Below are 18,275 nucleotides of genomic sequence, written 5' to 3' on the forward strand. Positions count from 1 at the left end.
TAATTTGTGATATAATACAAGGCTTTAGGGATAAAATACAAGGTGGACAAAGTGGGATAAGTAAATATAGGTGAAATGTAAGTTTCATATCATAAATATTAGGGTTTAGTCAATTGAAAATAGTAGCTTAATTACTTCCAAATGATCAGGAATTTCATTGTGTAACATGCAAGTAATAATTTGAAGAAAAAAAAATTATAGAGGAATACTTGACTGCAATTTTCTTTCACCTAACTAGCTAAAACGACGTTGCATCAAAGAACTTTATTCCTTTATAAACTTAATTAAGGTGGTAAGTCATACATTAGCATTCTTAATTCCAACATAATATCATAATTAAGAAATCCTGCACATTCTCACTCAAAAAAGAAAAGAAAAAAAGAGAGAAATTCATATAGAAGGAAAAAATAAAATGAAGCATTTTTCAGCTCGAACAATGTTATCATTGATTTTTCTTTTTCCGGCATTCGTTGAATCCGCTGTTCGTCATTATAATTTCACGGTAAGTATTTATAAACATTATAGACAATAACATTTGCAAGAATTATATATGTTCCTTTGGCTTTAAGGTAAAATTATATCACTTTTCCGTTTCCTATTTTGAAATCTACATTTCGGCGTTTTTATTTTCCGTTTCCGTTTCCGTGCATGCAGGTGGTGACTGTGAACACAACAAAGCTATGCTCAAGTAAGTCTATTGTGACAATTAATGGGAAATTTCCAGGTCCAACATTATATGCAAGAGAAGATGATAATGTCAATATAAGGGTCATCAACAATGTTCAATATAATGTTACCATTCACTGGTATGAATCATATTTTAAACCTTTAATAAGTTTTCAATCTTATATATAATTTAATTCTATGTTGCACGGAAATTATCGAGAATTATGTTTTACCTTTCTGTTTCTATTTTTGAATTTTTTTTAAAACTCTAAGACTTTAAATTTTTATCATATATATTTATATAAAACAATTATTTTTTTTCAATTTTCATTTTATTATTTATTTGTTTTAGCATTTTTATTTTCTTACAACATAGATACAACATGTTATGATTTGAAAATATGTCATTTTATTATAAGACACGGTTAATATTCTTATATTGGAATTCCACCGAGCAGTTTGAAATTTTGAATGAAATGATTATTTAACATTAATATCATCAAAATATCTATTATTAAAATATCTAAAGTTCACTCCTTGGCAACTCTGTAAATTTGTATTTGTTTACACTTCAAATTTTATATTTCGTACAATACTGTATTAAAAATAATACTATAATTACTGTTGAAAATCTGATTATCATTGCGGTTTCTAAACATGTACATCGGGATCAATTCAACTTACACTTAACCATTTTAATCAATTAATGATAACATTTTCTATTTTTAGGTCAATTAAGAACAAAACTCTCTAATTTTAGGTCAATTAACATTTAAGTTGAGTTAAACTGGGTTATTGCGGTTTCTAAATTCGTTCATTTTATACGATTTTAGAGTAAATTTATCAAAATAGAGAATATTATTCTTAATTACAATTTGAGTAAATTGGTCCGTACATATAAGTTTGGAGACCACAATAACCTTTTGCTTGATTTAATTTCAATAAATTAATTAGTATTTAATTTGAATATTTGTTTATCGATGAGCAGGCATGGAGTGAAGCAGGTGCGTACAGGGTGGGCTGATGGGCCAGCATATATAACACAATGTCCAATTCAGCCAGGGCAAAGTTATTTGTACAATTTTACCCTTACAGCTCAAAGAGGAACACTTCTTTGGCATGCACACGTTTCATGGCTAAGAACGACATTGCATGGTGCCATTGTTATTTTGCCTAAGAAAACTCTTCCTTACCCTTTTCAAAAACCTCACAAAGAAAAAATTATTATATTAGGTGAGATTAATAATTGATAATTAATTACATTACATTCTAATCTATCTATTGTACTAATTATGAACTAAAATTTCTTTATAAGTTTTAAGTCTGATTAAAATTTGCCTCTTTATTATTAAGGTTGAATCGACTAAAAATTATATCTTTGTGTATCATTTCAATTTTAACTAAAAATATTAACATCGTAAATTGTAATCTATTTTAATAATTTTAATTTCAATTGTAGCCAACTACTCGATTTAAAAGCATATTCATTAAAAAATGTCTATTTTTTTATTTTTTTAATTATAATCAAACTTTTTAATTTCATCAATTATTTCCTAATTTTGATAAGTACTTTCCGATTGCAAAAAGGTTAAATTTAATTAAAATAGAAAAATATTTGACATTTTTTGATGAATATGCCATTAAAGTGGACAAATGAAAGAAAATTATGAAAATATGTTAGAATTGACGATTTTAAAAGTTTTGATTACAATTGAAACAACACGTAAAAGTTAGGTTTACAGATTGCAATGACGGAGCAAATATTAATATATTAGGAGTTTCAAATTGCAAAATACATTATATGTAGAAGGAAAGACAATTTTTAAAAGTTGAAAGGGTCAAACTATAATATACATAAACTTTCTATATTATTTTTTCAATTTTTGGAAATTAAGGGGGCAATGCCCTTGTAGCTCCGTCAGTAACTGGGTGATTAAGCCTATTATTAATTTTATTGCACAAAAACTTATCAAATTTTATATTTTAGTGTTTTCGATTGAATTTCTAAATTTTATATCTATAATATATTTTTGTAATATATACAAAATCTCTACATTGCACGAAAACAAAAACGTTAAAATAAAGGGTTAATTGCAAATTAATACACAAACTTTATCCTAATTTGCAATTACAACACAAACTTTAAAACTTGGCAAGTTGGTACACCGATTTTCATTTTTTGGCGAATTGATACACAGAACTGAAAAAACACTAACGTGGACATTGTCATATAAAGCCACGTGTTGTTGTATGATTGGTCGGTGTACTAATTTGCCAAAAAAATGAAAGTTGGTATATTAAATTGCCAAGTTTTAAAGTTCGTGTTGTAATTGCAAATTAGGGTAAAGTTCGTGTATTAATTTGCAATTAACCCAAAAGAAATGTTAAAATAAAAAACAAAAAGATAATTGTTGATTATGATCATTTGTAGGTGAATGGTGGAAAGCAGATACTGAAGCAGTGATCGATCAAGCAATGCAAACTGGTTTGCCACCAAATATATCAGATTCTCACACCATCAATGGCCATACAGGACCAGTTCCTGGTTGTACTTCTCCAGGTACTTAATAAATGAATTAAATTAAATTAAACTGAAATTATGAGATCCCTAATATATTAAATCAAAGTTGATTCAAGATTATTACCTGTCATTATAAACAGAGGTCAAAATTCCAAACTGCTAGGTCATGGGTTCAAATCCTCCTACAAACGCTCTCCCCTCCCCAATTATTAAAAAAATCATGTATGTATGATTTTTTTATGCATATTGTCGATTTTTCAAGGAAAAAAAGGAGTTATAATATCAACAACTATGATAAAATTGATAAATCAATTCTGAAATAATAGATAATAAATAAAATACAATTTATTAGCATCATAACTTATATTTATGATAAATTAGTCTATATTTTGAAGAAGAAAATTACAAAATTTTCGATTATAACAAAAACACTTAATGACAACAATATTTTTTTGGTAAAATTGAATAGTAATTTCTTAAATTTTTATGTTTTTATTCTTTTACAAACTGATTTAACTTAAAAATAAAATAAAGTACTAAATATGTATTATGTGCAGGTCACACGTTACATGTGGAACATGGAAAAACCTATTTAATACGCCTTGTGAATGCAGCCGTAAATGATGAATTATTTTTCAAGATAGCTACCCATAATTTAACTATTGTTGAAGTTGATGCTTCTTATACAAAACCCTTCACCACCGATACAATCTTTATCGGACCCGGCCAGACCACAAATTTCCTCCTAACCGCCGATCAAATTGCCGGAAAATATCTAATAGCCATCTCTCCTTTCATGGACACCGTAGTTCCGGTCGATAATGTCACCGGAATCGCTTTCTTGCGGTACAAGAAAACCGCGGCATTTTCTCCCGCAGTGCTTACAGCGACTCCAGCGATAAATGCAACATCAGCAACGTCAATATATATGGATAAACTTCGTAGCCTGAATTCGAAGACTTATCCGGCCAATTTTCCGTTAATAATCGATCATTATTTATACTTTACGATTGGAGTTGGAATTGATTCTTGTGACAGGTGTGTTAATGGTATGAAATTAGTAGGAGCTATCAACAATGTTAGTTTCGTGATGCCATCAATGAATTTATTGCAAGCTCATTATTATAATATTAGTGGGATATTTACGGATGATTTTCCGGAAAATCCGCCGGAAAAATTTAATTATACGGGAAATTATACCGGTGGAATGGCAACAAGTAATGGAACTAGGGTTTATAGATTAGGGTTTAATTCAACGGTTCAACTTGTGTTGCAAGGAACTGGTATAATAGCACCTGAAAGCCATCCATTTCATCTTCATGGGTTTAATTTTTTTGGAGTTGGAAGAGGAATTGGGAATTATGATGCAATAAATGATCCAAAGAAATTTAATTTAATTGATCCTGTGGAAAGAAATACTTATAGTGTACCTACTGGAGGATGGACTGCAATCAGATTTAGAGCAGACAATCCAGGTAATTAATAATTCTGAATCTTTCATTACCAAATTTTTTTGGTTTAATTACTTAAAAATCACTCACTTTAATTTTTTTTTTCATTTATACCCTGACCTAAAAAAAATTCATTTATACCCTGACGTATGTATTTATATTTCACCTCTACCCCGAGGCATTAAATTAATCTCTTTTCATTAAGAAAAAAAGTTTAAAATAGTTCTTTATTTTTAACCTAAACTAATTAGAGTTTAATTAAAAATGAATTTTTCTCTAAATAAAGGACTACTATAAACTTTTTTTAAAATAAAAATAGGTTAATTTAGTGCCTCGGAGTAGAGGTGAAACATAAAGACATACGTCAGGGTATAAATGAATTTTTTTCTAAATCAGAGTATAAACGAAAAAAATGTTCAAGGTGGGTGGTTTTTAAATAATTAAGCCAATTTTTTTTTTATTTCTAAATATTTATCATGCTTTTTTTTTTTTCTCAATCATGAAAAACGGATTAATTATTTTTGCAGTTACTGAAGTAAAAGCTTTTTAAACTTCGATTATCATCATTTTATTTTTTATATTTTAATAACACAACTTTCATTTTTCAAATAACGATATATTAAGTTTACGCTTATGTGGTCAGAGATAATTATGTGGTATCTAATTTTAATGTGTATTACATAAGCAGTTAACGGATGAAATTGCTATAATAATATTATATTTTGAAAAAGAATGAAAGCTGAATTATAAAAATATAAAAATAAAATATTAATAATAATTACCGAACCGAAATGTAAATTATTTGTGGTTCACTAACCACAAATATTTTTAACTCCATAAAAGATATTTGCCAATTTTTCTTTTTTAAAGAACCATTTCATGATTTCATCCATCTGGATAAATTTGGAGAAGTGATATTACCTTTTTGTGAATATATCAATACAACAACTCAATTGAATTGGAATTTTTCAAAGAAAAATTGAAGTCCGATTCAAACCACAAACATTTTTTTATTATTCACATTATATCTAGTAACCTAATTTATGTGAGATTATATCAAATTTATACGGTCTTACTTTTAAATATTTTTGAAACTAAATATTCAAGCATGTCCATATTCTTTTTGATCTACTACCGAAAATCGGCCGGTGTTAAACAATAACATTAACATTCAAATCCGGTCCAAAATTGACTTACAAAACGTATACCCGGTTGATTAAAAAAGTATAATATTATTAAATTGAAGAAGATACAAAGAAATAAAAGATTTTGAAATGTACTAAGCAATTAAACATAAATTCTTTTATCGTTCCAATTGGAAATGATTATTTTATTTGAATTGATTTTCCTGTAACTCAATGATATTATTTTGATAATTATAGGGGTTTGGTTTCTGCATTGCCATTTGGAAGTACACACATCATGGGGATTAAAGATGGCATTTGTGGTGGACAATGGTAAAGGCCCAAATGAGTCACTTCCACCACCTCCACAAGACTTTCCCAAATGCTAGAGATTTATACAATCATTCTTTATAAGAATAATATTATAAAAGAAACCATAGATTCTAGTATATTTTATAATTTTAATATAAATTTTTAATTATTTTCACATTTGAAAAATCGAATAATTTTTTGATAAAAATATTACTATGAACGTTGAAACAGTGGACCATAACAATTTAGATTATTACTATTTTTGTTAAACAATTAATCGGTATTTCAAATTATAAAATTTGATAGATCGTATTCAAAATTATCAAAATAAAAACCCATGTTAGCATTGTCAAATAGACTATTGTATTATTATTTTACAATTAATTCTTCTTTTTCGCCACAAATTTTAAATTTTTTGGAATAAAGCGGTCGTGTTTAAAATTTATTAAATAAGAAAAATTCTAGCACAGATGAGTAAATAGCTATAAAAAGTAGTCTATGTATCCTTTAATTTCCTTTTTTGGTTATTTCAAATGAATTGTTCTTTTAGATGCTTTATTGTATAATTCTCTTTCTTATTTGTTAGTTGCAAACTATTTGTCACACTCGCCGTTTCAATAGAACTTTTTATTTTTTTATTATTATATAGTCTTAAAAATACAATTAATATTACAATTTTTTTTATTTTCTTACTATATTTCTATTTAATACATCCACTAACCCCGATATATTTCTATTTTTTAATAATTATTATTAGTTTATTAGTGAATTTTAAATAAAAATGATGTAAGATTTGTTATTTCTTAAAAAGGCAAGAGTTTCGAGATAAAAAAATATATAAAAAATAAATAACTCTATTGCGACGGGAGTATTATTTTTTAATATAAAAAGATAAGAAGATAAACTTTTTTCTAAGAAATAAAAAAACGCGCCAGATAGGGGTCGAACCTACGACCTTCTGCTTAGGAAACAGACGCTCTATCCACTGAGCTACAGGCGCTGTTGTTGCTATTCTCTAAATACAATATTACAAAAACTACAACTTCTGCAAATTCAATAAGTTTTTTAAGTAAATTATTTGTAAATTTTAAATATTTATTAATTAAATTAACGCTCTATATGAAGGAATAATAAGATTGGTGATGCCTGTAAAATATCATTCTCAAAAGTCACAACATAGGTACTAAGGATCATTTCAGACTTTAGTCTTTAAGTCGGGATTAATTAATTCACAATCATTTATTTTAATCAATTAAAAATAATATTTTTTTATGTTAATTAGAATAAAATCGTATAAAATTAATAAATTTAGGGACAAAATAATTTAATTTTGTTTTTAGTTAAAAATTAAGAGTATTTTTTAATTGATTTAAAAGAATATTATTCTAATTGATTAAAATAGTTACGTGTGAATTAATTGATATTTATATGTACATTTAAAAACTGCAATGACTCATTATTTATATATACAATGTTTATTTTGTTCCATTTTAATATTATCTTAAAAAATATTAATTTAAAAGTATATTTCTAATTATATATATTAATTGAAAGAGAATAAAAAGAATTAATATGAAATGTAACACATCCTCCGTCCCACAAAAATAGGCCATTTGGACAAATACGGGAATTAAGAAAAAAATAGTTAGATTAGTTAAAATTAGTTTATTTATGTATTTTTTTAATTTTAGCCTTTAATAATTTTTTAAATAAATAGTAAGTAATATATTGATGACTAATTTTTGTATTGGTGTATTTTGCTTTGTTATTAAAAATTGACATTTACTCCACATTGAAATATGGAGAAATTAATTAAATTGAAAATAATAATGTATATTTATTAGGGATAACTAAGACCTTTAGTTTTAAAATTACTAATCAAAAATAAAAAATGGCCTATAATTTAGGACGCCAAAAATAAAAAAGTGGTCTATCTTTATAGGACAGAAGGAGTATACAGATAAGAATTATCAAATGAAATGCAACATTCAAAAAATATTTGTTTTTTAAATAGAACGCGACGAGGGAATAATACATTTCACAAATGAAATGGACAGGTGTAAAACAATCTATGCATGTAAGAATTGGCCCTCGTTCTTTTGTTTCTCGGAAAAAAAGTTATTTGTGCCCCTAAACTTTAACTCACGATCAAATAAGATTTTAATATTAAAAAAGACTGACTGGCGCATTTGCTCTATCCATTTCTTCCGCAATTGGATAAGCGAGGATTGTAATTTGATCTAATTTGATAGCTGGGAACTGAAATGAAACTACTAATGTCTTAAAAAAATGAATAAAAAATCACCAACTTTCACGTATTTTTGGTTTTTAACATAATCTTTTAATTTTAACATATTTAACATGAACTTTCCAATTTTTTGCAATTAAGACCACATGTGTTTTCCTTTGAAAAATAGCGTTATTTTACATCCAAAACGGCGCCGTTTTAATCTAAAACGGTGCCGTTTTACATCCAAAACGATGCATGTGTCTTTAATTGCAAATTTTTGAAAGTTCATGTACTTTTTTGACAAAATTAAAAGTTGTCTTAAATACCAAAAACACGCGAAAGTTGGTGATTTTTTGTGCATTTTGGCCTTAAAACAATTCTTAAAATTTAAATCATTAGTTATATTTTTTTTTTGAACTGTGTAAAAATGACAGAGTGGACAATTGTTGTAGGAGAGAGGCTAGCACTATTTAGAATCTCTTTTATTTGCCTGTTTTCTCCACTTGATCAACAACATTGCTATTATTGTTCTTTAGTTCTTTTCATATTTTGGCATCTTTTCTTGCTTTTCTTTTTCCATTCACTTCTTGAGCTAATATTTATACTTTCTTTGGTATAAAATCACTTTTATGGTTCATTTCTTGAACTTTTCTTTAAATTCTCATATGAGTTTTGCTTATTTTCTCTTAGAAATTTAATTCTTGCCAAAAATAGATTTGATTCTTTTTTATTCTCAAAAGTTAGGTCTTTATTAGATTCTTAAGTTTATGCTTGTAAATGATTCTTGATTCTCTTTATATTATATGATTCTAATTTCTAAATGCAATGTCTTTGATTAGACTTCAATTACAAAAACCAAGAAAAATACTCAATCTTTGAAAAAAATGGAAACTCTATTCCCATCTTTGTATTACATGTCAAATTCTGATTGGTTGAATAGTAGTACAAGCTCAGAGTGGACAAGAGAGGAAAATAAAAAGTTTGAGAGGGCTTTGGCAATTTATGATGATGAGCAGGAACCTGAAAGATGGAGAAAAGTTGCAGCTTTGATCCCTGGAAAATCTATTTATGATGTTTTGAAGCATTATAGAGAGCTTGAAGATGATGTTAGTGATATTGAAGCAGGAAAAATACCAATTCCTGGTTATAATAATAATAATAATTATTATTATTCATCTGATTTTATATTTGATTGGAGTGAAAATAGAGATTTTGATGAGTGTAGAAAAAAGTCTTTAGGTGGTAAAAATGGTGATCAAGAAAGGAAAAAAGGAGTTCCATGGACTGAAGATGAACACAGGTAATTAATTCAGTTTTTAATTTTTGTTTACCTTTTAGATTTTGGGTTTAAGTATGTTAATGTTTTTTTTAATTATCATTTGGTGAAGTGTGTGAATTTTGGCTAATCAATGAATTTTTAAGTTAGATCTTTTTGTTGATTAGTTTGCATAATGATCCTTATATGATAATAATTTATCTTAGTTCAGTTTAATGATTGTAAAAGGATTAGGATAGGACAGTTTAAAATCAAGTATGTACTCCTTTTATCTCAAACTAATTGAGAAATTTTTCTTTACACATTGTTTTAAAAAAATTAATAATTATATTAAATTAGATTGAGATAGAGGGAGTATATGTTAGACAAATTTAACAATATTTGGTCATTTAATGACAATTGATTAAATTCAGTATCGAAATTAGAAAATCAAGTAGATGAGAAAGGAGAATAATGGTCGGCGGTAGAACGAGGAGGTAGGATGAGACTCTTAAAGGGAAAATGATGCATATATAATTCTATAATATTTATAATCATCGTGAAAATTCGAGTACAATTATTCACAAATATATGTGATCCGGACATTATATATATGTATGAAGAACCAAAAAGTTGAAAATAAAATACATATATAGTCGAATAAAAAAAAACTTTGCTATGAATAAAACACGGGTTAGATTCCCGCTATCCACCTTGCCCCTAGTTCCGCCCCTGATTACAACTTGTCTCTATAAAATGTTTCTACTATATACATGATATATTTTGTTTTTTTAATTAGATTTCTTAGTTTCCAACATTATAAATCTTCAAATTTGGCCTAATTCAATATAATATATGAAATTAATTTATACTTCTTGATGATGAGATATAGGAGGTTTCTTTTGGGATTACTAAAGCATGGAAAAGGAGATTGGAGAAATATCTCAAGAAATTTTGTAATCTCCAAGACTCCAACACAAGTGGCAAGCCATGCACAAAAATATTTCATAAGACAGCAAATTTCTGGAGTTAAAGACAAGAGAAGACCAAGTATTCATGACATTACTACTTTCAATCTTTCTCATACTAAATTCTCCGATCACAACAAACCCGGCTCACTAGATCGCTCCGACGCCCTTTTGTGGCAGCGAAACTCGAGTTCTATGCAGAAAATGATGGATTGTTTGAACTACTCAAAGAATGACTCGGTTATGTTATTTGATTGTGCTGATACCAACTTTCTTGAGCCGTCTTCAAATCAAATAGGTTCGGCTAATATGATTTTGCAGAGATATCGGGTTCTCGGATGATAAAATATAGGTTGTTCTTGTTCTGTAATTTGTTTCTGTTTGAAGAATTGATATTGGCAATTAAGTACTAGTTATTGTTTCTGAACATAACAGAAAGATTGTCAAATTATATTCATCAAAAAAAAGATTGTCAAATTATCATTTGATGAAAGTGAAAAAAAAATTATCATACTCCTGACGTTATGATTATTGATTTATGATTAAATTATTCTAACACTCGTGATATTTAATATCGTACTTTACTTTTCTTATTTCGTAAGCAAATGATATTAGTTTTAATATTTTAAACAATAAAATCGTTTTTAAATTTTTTATAAATTTTACGAGTTAATCCATAATTTGAAATGTATTATTAAGCAGAAGTAAAAGAATTTGACAATTAGGTACTATTTTGGTGCAGATTTCAAAAGGGTTCATTTAAACTTTAAAGTACCTTTGTGCTCTTACACACAAAATCAACTATGCAACCATGTTATTCAATTTGCCATGTCAGAGATGAATGTGGAGAAGTTAGAATCCGACTCACTGTATATTTATTAGACTTGCTTAGAATAATTATTCAATAAGAACGGTTATATCATGTTATTTGTACAATAAATCAATAAAATATTATTATTATTAAGATATTTGATGATATAAAAATAAACAATGATATATCAGACATTTATTTATTTGTTATAAAAATAATGTAACACAACCGTTGCAAATCACTCTTACTTAACACATTTAAAAATGTCTTAAAATTATAAAATTATTTTACTAAAATATTTCACACGTTTAGTAATATCTTAAAATTACATGCCATGTTCATGCACGACGTGGTGAATGAAATTTATTTAAAATATGTCACAACATTAATATGCATCATATGGAGTCCTCATAATTTATCGTCACGTTATCAAAAATTAGTCTTAATAGAAATGGAAATCACCGGTTCGATTCAATTTTAAAATTATTTATATCTTCATAAATTAAATTTGGATCGATTTAAAAAAAATTCTGTTCGATTCGGTTCAATCGGAATGCAACCCCTACTTTTATTTGCTCTTAGCTTATTATAATTGAATGGTGATGAGTATGAGCATAATTAAGTGAGTAGCATCCGAGTTTGCATTCCACTGAATTTGAGCATCACATGCTTCATTCCATAAACCAATATGAAACTATCCACGTAAGATTGCCATTTAAGCTTTTATAAATTTTCATATTAATTTCTCTTTCTGCCAACCCCAATTGTTAATGGTGGCATGCCTTTATCATCACCATGTGGTAGCTTATTGTTTTTGTCTCTCCAATCATCATTGATGTTTTCCTTCTAAATGTTTACTAAAATTTATGACGGATTAGAGAATATTAATCGCGTATGTGATCCATCGTAAATTTATGACGAATTTGTGACAAAAAAATAACATATTCTCTATAATATTGAACATTGATTTAACTAATGGAACTTTTCCGTTATAAAAATTGACGGATTATTAATTTTTCTGTTAATTATTGATGCCGTATATTTGCATGAAGGCCGAAAATCCATCACAAATGACGATTTGCGACCGATTTTGCATCACACATTAGGAGGATGGTGTAGGGGTATGATTAGTGTCATGGACTATTTGTCCGATTACTACATAATGTCTTATTTTAAAATTTAGCAAGCAAAGATATTTGATGGAAATTTATCTTGGACAACATAGTGGCCCAATTTGGAAAGAAAAATGAAATTTGTGGTTTTAATTGATCCTTTTGAAAGCTAGATGCACTAATTTGCTAGTAATAAAAAGAGGGACAATGCAAAATGGATAATGCTCTTATTCTAATAATTTCTATTAAATTCAAACCAGATAAGATCACTTCTGAACCCTCCTCTAGCTTGAATGGGTTAGATTGATATTAATCATTGTCAAAAAAAGTTGCTCATACCACATTTAATAAAAAAAAAGATTAGTATATTGTTAATACTCTTGTTATTTTTAATTATACATTTAATTATTAAATAAATGTGTACCGGTTAATTTATATTCAAACTAAATGGATGATAAAAAAACTCATTTTACGCATGGTTATATATCCGAGAATTTTGAATTTTGAATTATATTTAAATTTAATAAGGTCTAATAACTCAAAAATCCAATCTTTTTTGGTTTTTCTCAAATTTAAATCAAAAAAAATAACCGATTTAAAAATGAGACAATTCTACTAATTATTCAAAAACAAAATTGGTAAAAAAACTGAATTATGAAAAATAATATTTTTTTTCTTATTTTGATTTTTTTCCCATATATTTTAATGTATAATGTCGCATGTAAATTAGGTAATGTTTCAAATTGAACAATAATTATAATCAACTTATAAATTTGGATAGAATTCTTAAAATAATTTTTTTATTTGGATTAACAGATAAAAATAAATTTTTTATGCAATAGGCCTAAATTAAAATATATTCATATCAGTCAATTTAAAGAATTGAAGCTAGTGATCTTTTTTAAAGTTGCATTATCAACATTGTTGATTGCTAAAATCATCAATGAAAAGCCAAAACAGTGTCCACCCAATATCACTCTGTATTATTATGTCTATCATTTTCTGAACCACATTAAATATTTACATTTTCTTTTAATAAACTTTTTCAGTAAATGACAAAGCTACCAACTTTATAATAATTTCCTCTAAAGGAGCAGCCTTTGCAAGTTACAACCTTTTTATTTTTATATTTTTCCTAATTTTAATCAGACGATATTGTTACACTATATGCTTTTGGCTATCTATCTTTACCTTCTTTTGTCAATTCTTTTAAATTAAAGAAGAAAATCATCATGGTATATATATTTTTAGGTTTATTTATAAAACTATATTCAAAAATAACAAAAAAAAAATAAAAGAATTAAGATATATATATAAAAAGTAAATTTATTTTTCAAAAGTAAAGTAGACGTATTCTAAAGAATAAATGACTAAATACACAAGTAGCCAATATCACCGATCACATCTCCCGTCCTATTAAAAAAAAACAGAAGCGATAAAATACAGATATATGGGTTAACGAAAGTAATTTCGTGTCTTTAGGAAGATGAAAAACTAAAGAAGCTTGCAATAAACAAACATGATAACTCTGTTTTTTTAGGGGTGTGCAAAAATCGAATCAAATCGGAAAATAACCGACCCAGACCAAAAAGTGTGGGCGATTAAAGTGGTTAAAATGGTTTTGTTTGGTTTAAGATTTTAAAAAATTGTGGTCTTTTTGGTTTGGTTTTAGGCCTCGGTGAACCGAAAAACCGAACTTCCAATTATTTTTGATTTTTTTAATTATATATATAATTATTTAAATTAATATACTAATTTTATTATCAGGAATTTCATTACAAATTAATGTTAATCATTACTAATAATCATTATATTTAGTAATAATATATATAATTTTAATGATTGTTAATAAAAATTTATGTTTTTCAATTTAGACTGAACCAAACAAAAATTTCGATTTACCGAAGAACAAACAGTCATAAAGTGAACTAATAAATTTTGGTTTTGAATTTTATAAGGATGATTTGATTTGGTTTAGGGAGTCTACACACCGAACCAAACCAAACCGTGCACACTTCCACTGTTGTTTGTCGTGAATAAAATGTGCTTTTTGTTATGTATGCCAAAAATGTAGCTCCAAAGACATATTTGAAGTTGGATTTTAAGATGCCAAATGCTTTGAAAAATATAACATTGACCAATCAAAGTGATTTTCTCTTAATTAATCATTTGAAGTACATTTATAACGAGGCACCTTCAAAAATCATACTCAACTATCAATCTATAACAAATATAAAAATGTATTTGCGGGAGTTCATTCACGGATAAAAATATACTCTACATATTTTATCCAAGTTGATATTTCTAATTATGACATATAAAAATATTGGCTTAATTACTTAAAAAACCTCCACCTTGTAATATTTTTTCATTTATACCATGACCTAAAAAAAAGTTTATTTGTACCCTTTTTTTGATTTTTTATTTTCAACTCTACCCTAAAGCACTAAATTGAACTTTTTTTTATCTAGAAAAAGTTTAAAATAATTCTTCATTTTTTAACTTATTTGTATTTTTTCAAATAGAAAAAAGATGATATGACCCTTCTATTTAATTATTTTTAATATTTTCATCCTTTAATTAATTAAATTGTCAAAAAATAAAATTTTGGGGTACAATTGAAAACGAAAAATTAAAAAAAGAGTACAAATGAACTTTTTCCTAGGTCAGGGTATAAACGAAAAATTGTTTCAAGGCGGGTTTTTTTTTAAGTAATTAGGCCAAAAATATTTGTGTTTAACAAATAAAAAGATGACATTCCTAATCCATAAAAGAAACATATTAAAAATAATTATTGCAATAACTACCATTATGTATTAAATTTTTAATCCTAAAAGGAATTGTGCAACAACTATCATTATGTGTTAAATTCCTAATCTTAAAAGGGATTGTACAGATATATCACTATATATAAAAGAATATGATGAGTTTCATCACCATTACATAATCATATTATAATATTTGTGTTAAAGATTTGATATTTTTTTATATTTTTTAGTTATTTACTATGAAAAATAATATAAATTTGCTTCAATCATATCATTATTTTTTAATAACAACAATATCAAAAATTAAATCTATTTCTTAATTTTAACTTTTTAACATTTCCAATAAAAGAAATTAAAATTTTATAAAATAATTAAATAAAAACAAATAAAAAATACAAGTCTAATAAAATTTAAATAATAATATACTACTAAAAAATATACAATTATAATTTTAAATAACGGGTCATGTAGATATCGTTAACGTGCGTAGCACGTGGCCAAAAAACTAGTTTAGTAAAAGGCCAACTCAAAACTTTTCAAATTGTTATAAATTTTAGTAAATTTATAAATCTCAATCATTACAGGATATATGTGCACGGTTACAAATTTTTAAACTAGACGACTCTCACACTATTTTTGATATCGCTTCAGATGATGCTTTTGATACGTTGTTGCATCAACAACATTTTTGGAAACTTCAAATTCTTAAATTGAATTTATTGTATATTCAATGTGAAAACTTGAAGGCCATGTTTGGTTCATGGAATAGGTCCGGAATAGAATAGCTATTCTGTATTGCATATTTATTCCTCATTTTGGTTCATGGAATAGTAACTCCATGGAATTGTTATTCCATAATTTTATGGAATAACTACTCCTCTCAAAAAATAAAGAATAGGTATTCCATTCCTCATGTAATAGCTATTTTATTACATATTATTTCATTCCATAAACCAAACATGGCCGAAAGGTTAGAAAAGAATGGTTTGAGGTATTAAAAGTAAATATTCTTAACAAAAACAATTATTGATTGTCTTCCGTATATCATATAATGCAGCCAAAATAAGTCACACTATTTGTTTCCGAATCAAATATTTACATATCAAAAATAACTTTGTAACCAATATGCATGAATGAAATTGAATGGATACCATTAGAATGAAAGGATAAATGAGATTCAAACCATACCTGCTGAGCAAACATGCATTAAAAGGTAAGGTGTAATAGTGTTTATTACTGTAACAACCCAAAATATCGAGCCGCGACGGGCGCTAGAGAATGAGAGTGGTAGCTCCGAAACCCATAGCATGCCTAAAACCACTATAAAATTTTCGCAATTGAATCAAATAGCAATTATTCAAACGTTTCAGAAAAACTTTTAAAACAATAAGATGTCAAACATCTATTTACATTCTGAAAACCAAACATAGAAACCAGGATCTTACACTGCGATACCACATCAAGTATTACCTTGTAAAAAACAAACGGTTTAATGCGCAGTAGAACTATTCAAGTTTACAAAACATCAGAGTTATAGATACATAAAACTGTTTGACAACAACACATTAACATCTAGGACTAGACTGCTGCAGCGCTATCGATAGAAACCTTCTTTGTACATACTTCTAAACGGACTTTTGAAGCAAAGGTAGAAGTCTGTCACGTCAAAATATTATTCACCTGAGAGGAAAAACTGTGAGGGGTCAGTATACGGGAATATACTGAGTGAGTTTACACATTACAAAGGTATTATATAAATTAACATCGCATTTATAATAAAACATATATTATAATTGGAGTACTTAATCTGATCGAAACCCTAATCTCGTACGCAACCCTGAACTGGACAATTCCTAATATTCATAAGGAATACCATCTTTTAATCTTGATGGAGGTTACGGGATAGTTCAACCATGTCAACCACCATCTGGTCGGGCATCGGGATAGTTCAACCATTATGCCTCATACCATCTCAAATCCAGCTATACAGCGGAGTCCCGGGATAATTCAATCATGGCGACTCATTAGATACAGGCCGCGGGATAGTTCAACCAAGCTGACCTCGTATCGCATTCACAATCAATAAGAGTACTCTAATAACCGATCAATACAACTTCTATCAATGACTTACCCGGACGCAGGTGACCACACAGCCTATTGACGCCAATAGGCAGCTCGTTCCCCCGGATTATATACTAGTTTTCATAGTCTATATAATCGATAATATACTAATACATGCGATGTAGTTTAATATCATACTTATAATATCAAAACTAGTTATTGCGTAACAATATACAAAAGTAAAGTGTAACTCACAGTGACCGCTATTTCCATAATGTAATATCATAATCCCACGAACATAAGTTCCATGCCTCGTTCGATCCCTTAGCTATTACAGCTCGTCGGTCTAGTAGCTCGTCGATACATCAGTTTTCTATTCAAATCATACGTACGTTTAATTTATAAACGTAAACTTGGTATAAAAATCCTAAGTTACAAACTTAGGTTAATACGATCCTATTCCAAGTATGATTCCTAATCTTAATAAATCTTTATTCGTATTTTATACTTATTCGATCTCCTTGTTATACTCCTCTTAACGACTTCCACAAGCTTATCACATTTATTCCGAAACCTCAACCTTAAACGTCAAGTTCTATATCAAACTTCATGATTTTTCGAAGTCTAAGGGGCAAAATCGAGCTAGGGTACGGCGTGTCGGACCTCGGCATGTCGTAAGGATCGTTTTTCGAGAGGGGCACGTAGTGCCCCTCTTTATCGCGTCGCACCTCCCCTGGAAAGGGCGAGGCGTGTCGAGCCTCTGCCTGGCGCGTCGCGCCAGAGCCATTTTTGGCCCGCCGGGCCGGGCCAGAATTGGCCTGGTTGCGTCGCGCCTGGCCAGAATTGGCCTTTATGCGTCGCGCCGTCCGCCAACCATCAAAAACGTTACCTGACATGCTCCTAACTCAACAACATACAAAACATGTCCTTAAAAACATCACAACGACTATAAAAATGTGATTCTAACGAGTTCGATCCGACCGTAACATTGAAATA

The 18,275-nt window shown here is 28.0% G+C and overlaps 2 protein-coding genes and 1 non-coding gene across 3 annotated transcripts; 2 read left to right on the top strand and 1 right to left on the bottom strand.

Moving 5' to 3' along the window:
* Positions 1-247: 247 nt before the first annotated feature.
* Positions 248-6,251, top strand: LOC126659886 (laccase-4-like). Its single transcript, XM_050353208.2, has 6 exons — positions 248-502; positions 655-806; positions 1,655-1,899; positions 3,098-3,226; positions 3,745-4,662; positions 6,021-6,251. The coding sequence occupies exons 1-6, from the start codon at positions 413-415 to the stop codon at positions 6,149-6,151; spliced, it is 1,665 nt and encodes a 554-aa protein (XP_050209165.1). The 5' UTR covers positions 248-412; the 3' UTR covers positions 6,152-6,251.
* A 750-nt stretch (positions 6,252-7,001) lies between these two features.
* Positions 7,002-7,074, bottom strand: TRNAR-CCU (transfer RNA arginine (anticodon CCU)). The gene has a single exon. It is a non-coding gene; the product is annotated as a tRNA-Arg (tRNA).
* Positions 7,075-8,943: 1,869 nt separating this feature from the next.
* On the top strand, positions 8,944-11,040 carry LOC126659669 (transcription factor DIVARICATA-like). The gene is made up of 2 exons (XM_050352993.2): positions 8,944-9,604; positions 10,452-11,040. Exons 1-2 carry the CDS (start codon positions 9,189-9,191, stop codon positions 10,867-10,869), a joined length of 834 nt encoding a protein of 277 aa, XP_050208950.1. The 5' UTR covers positions 8,944-9,188; the 3' UTR covers positions 10,870-11,040.
* The last annotated feature ends 7,235 nt before the right edge of the window (positions 11,041-18,275 follow it).

This window comes from Mercurialis annua, linkage group LG8 (assembly GCF_937616625.2).
Source record: "Mercurialis annua linkage group LG8, ddMerAnnu1.2, whole genome shotgun sequence".
Lineage (NCBI taxonomy): Eukaryota > Viridiplantae > Streptophyta > Magnoliopsida > Malpighiales > Euphorbiaceae > Mercurialis > Mercurialis annua.

Coding starts and splice junctions, on each gene's coding strand:
- LOC126659669 (XM_050352993.2), top strand. CDS start 9,189: ATGGAAACTCTATTCCCATCTTTGTATTACATGTCAAATTCTGATTGG. Junction 9,605..10,451: donor TGGACTGAAGATGAACACAG/GTAATTAATTCA, acceptor GATGAGATATAG/GAGGTTTCTTTTGGGATTAC.
- LOC126659886 (XM_050353208.2), top strand. CDS start 413: ATGAAGCATTTTTCAGCTCGAACAATGTTATCATTGATTTTTCTTTTT. Junction 503..654: donor TTCGTCATTATAATTTCACG/GTAAGTATTTAT, acceptor CCGTGCATGCAG/GTGGTGACTGTGAACACAAC. Junction 1,900..3,097: donor AGAAAAAATTATTATATTAG/GTGAGATTAATA, acceptor GATCATTTGTAG/GTGAATGGTGGAAAGCAGAT.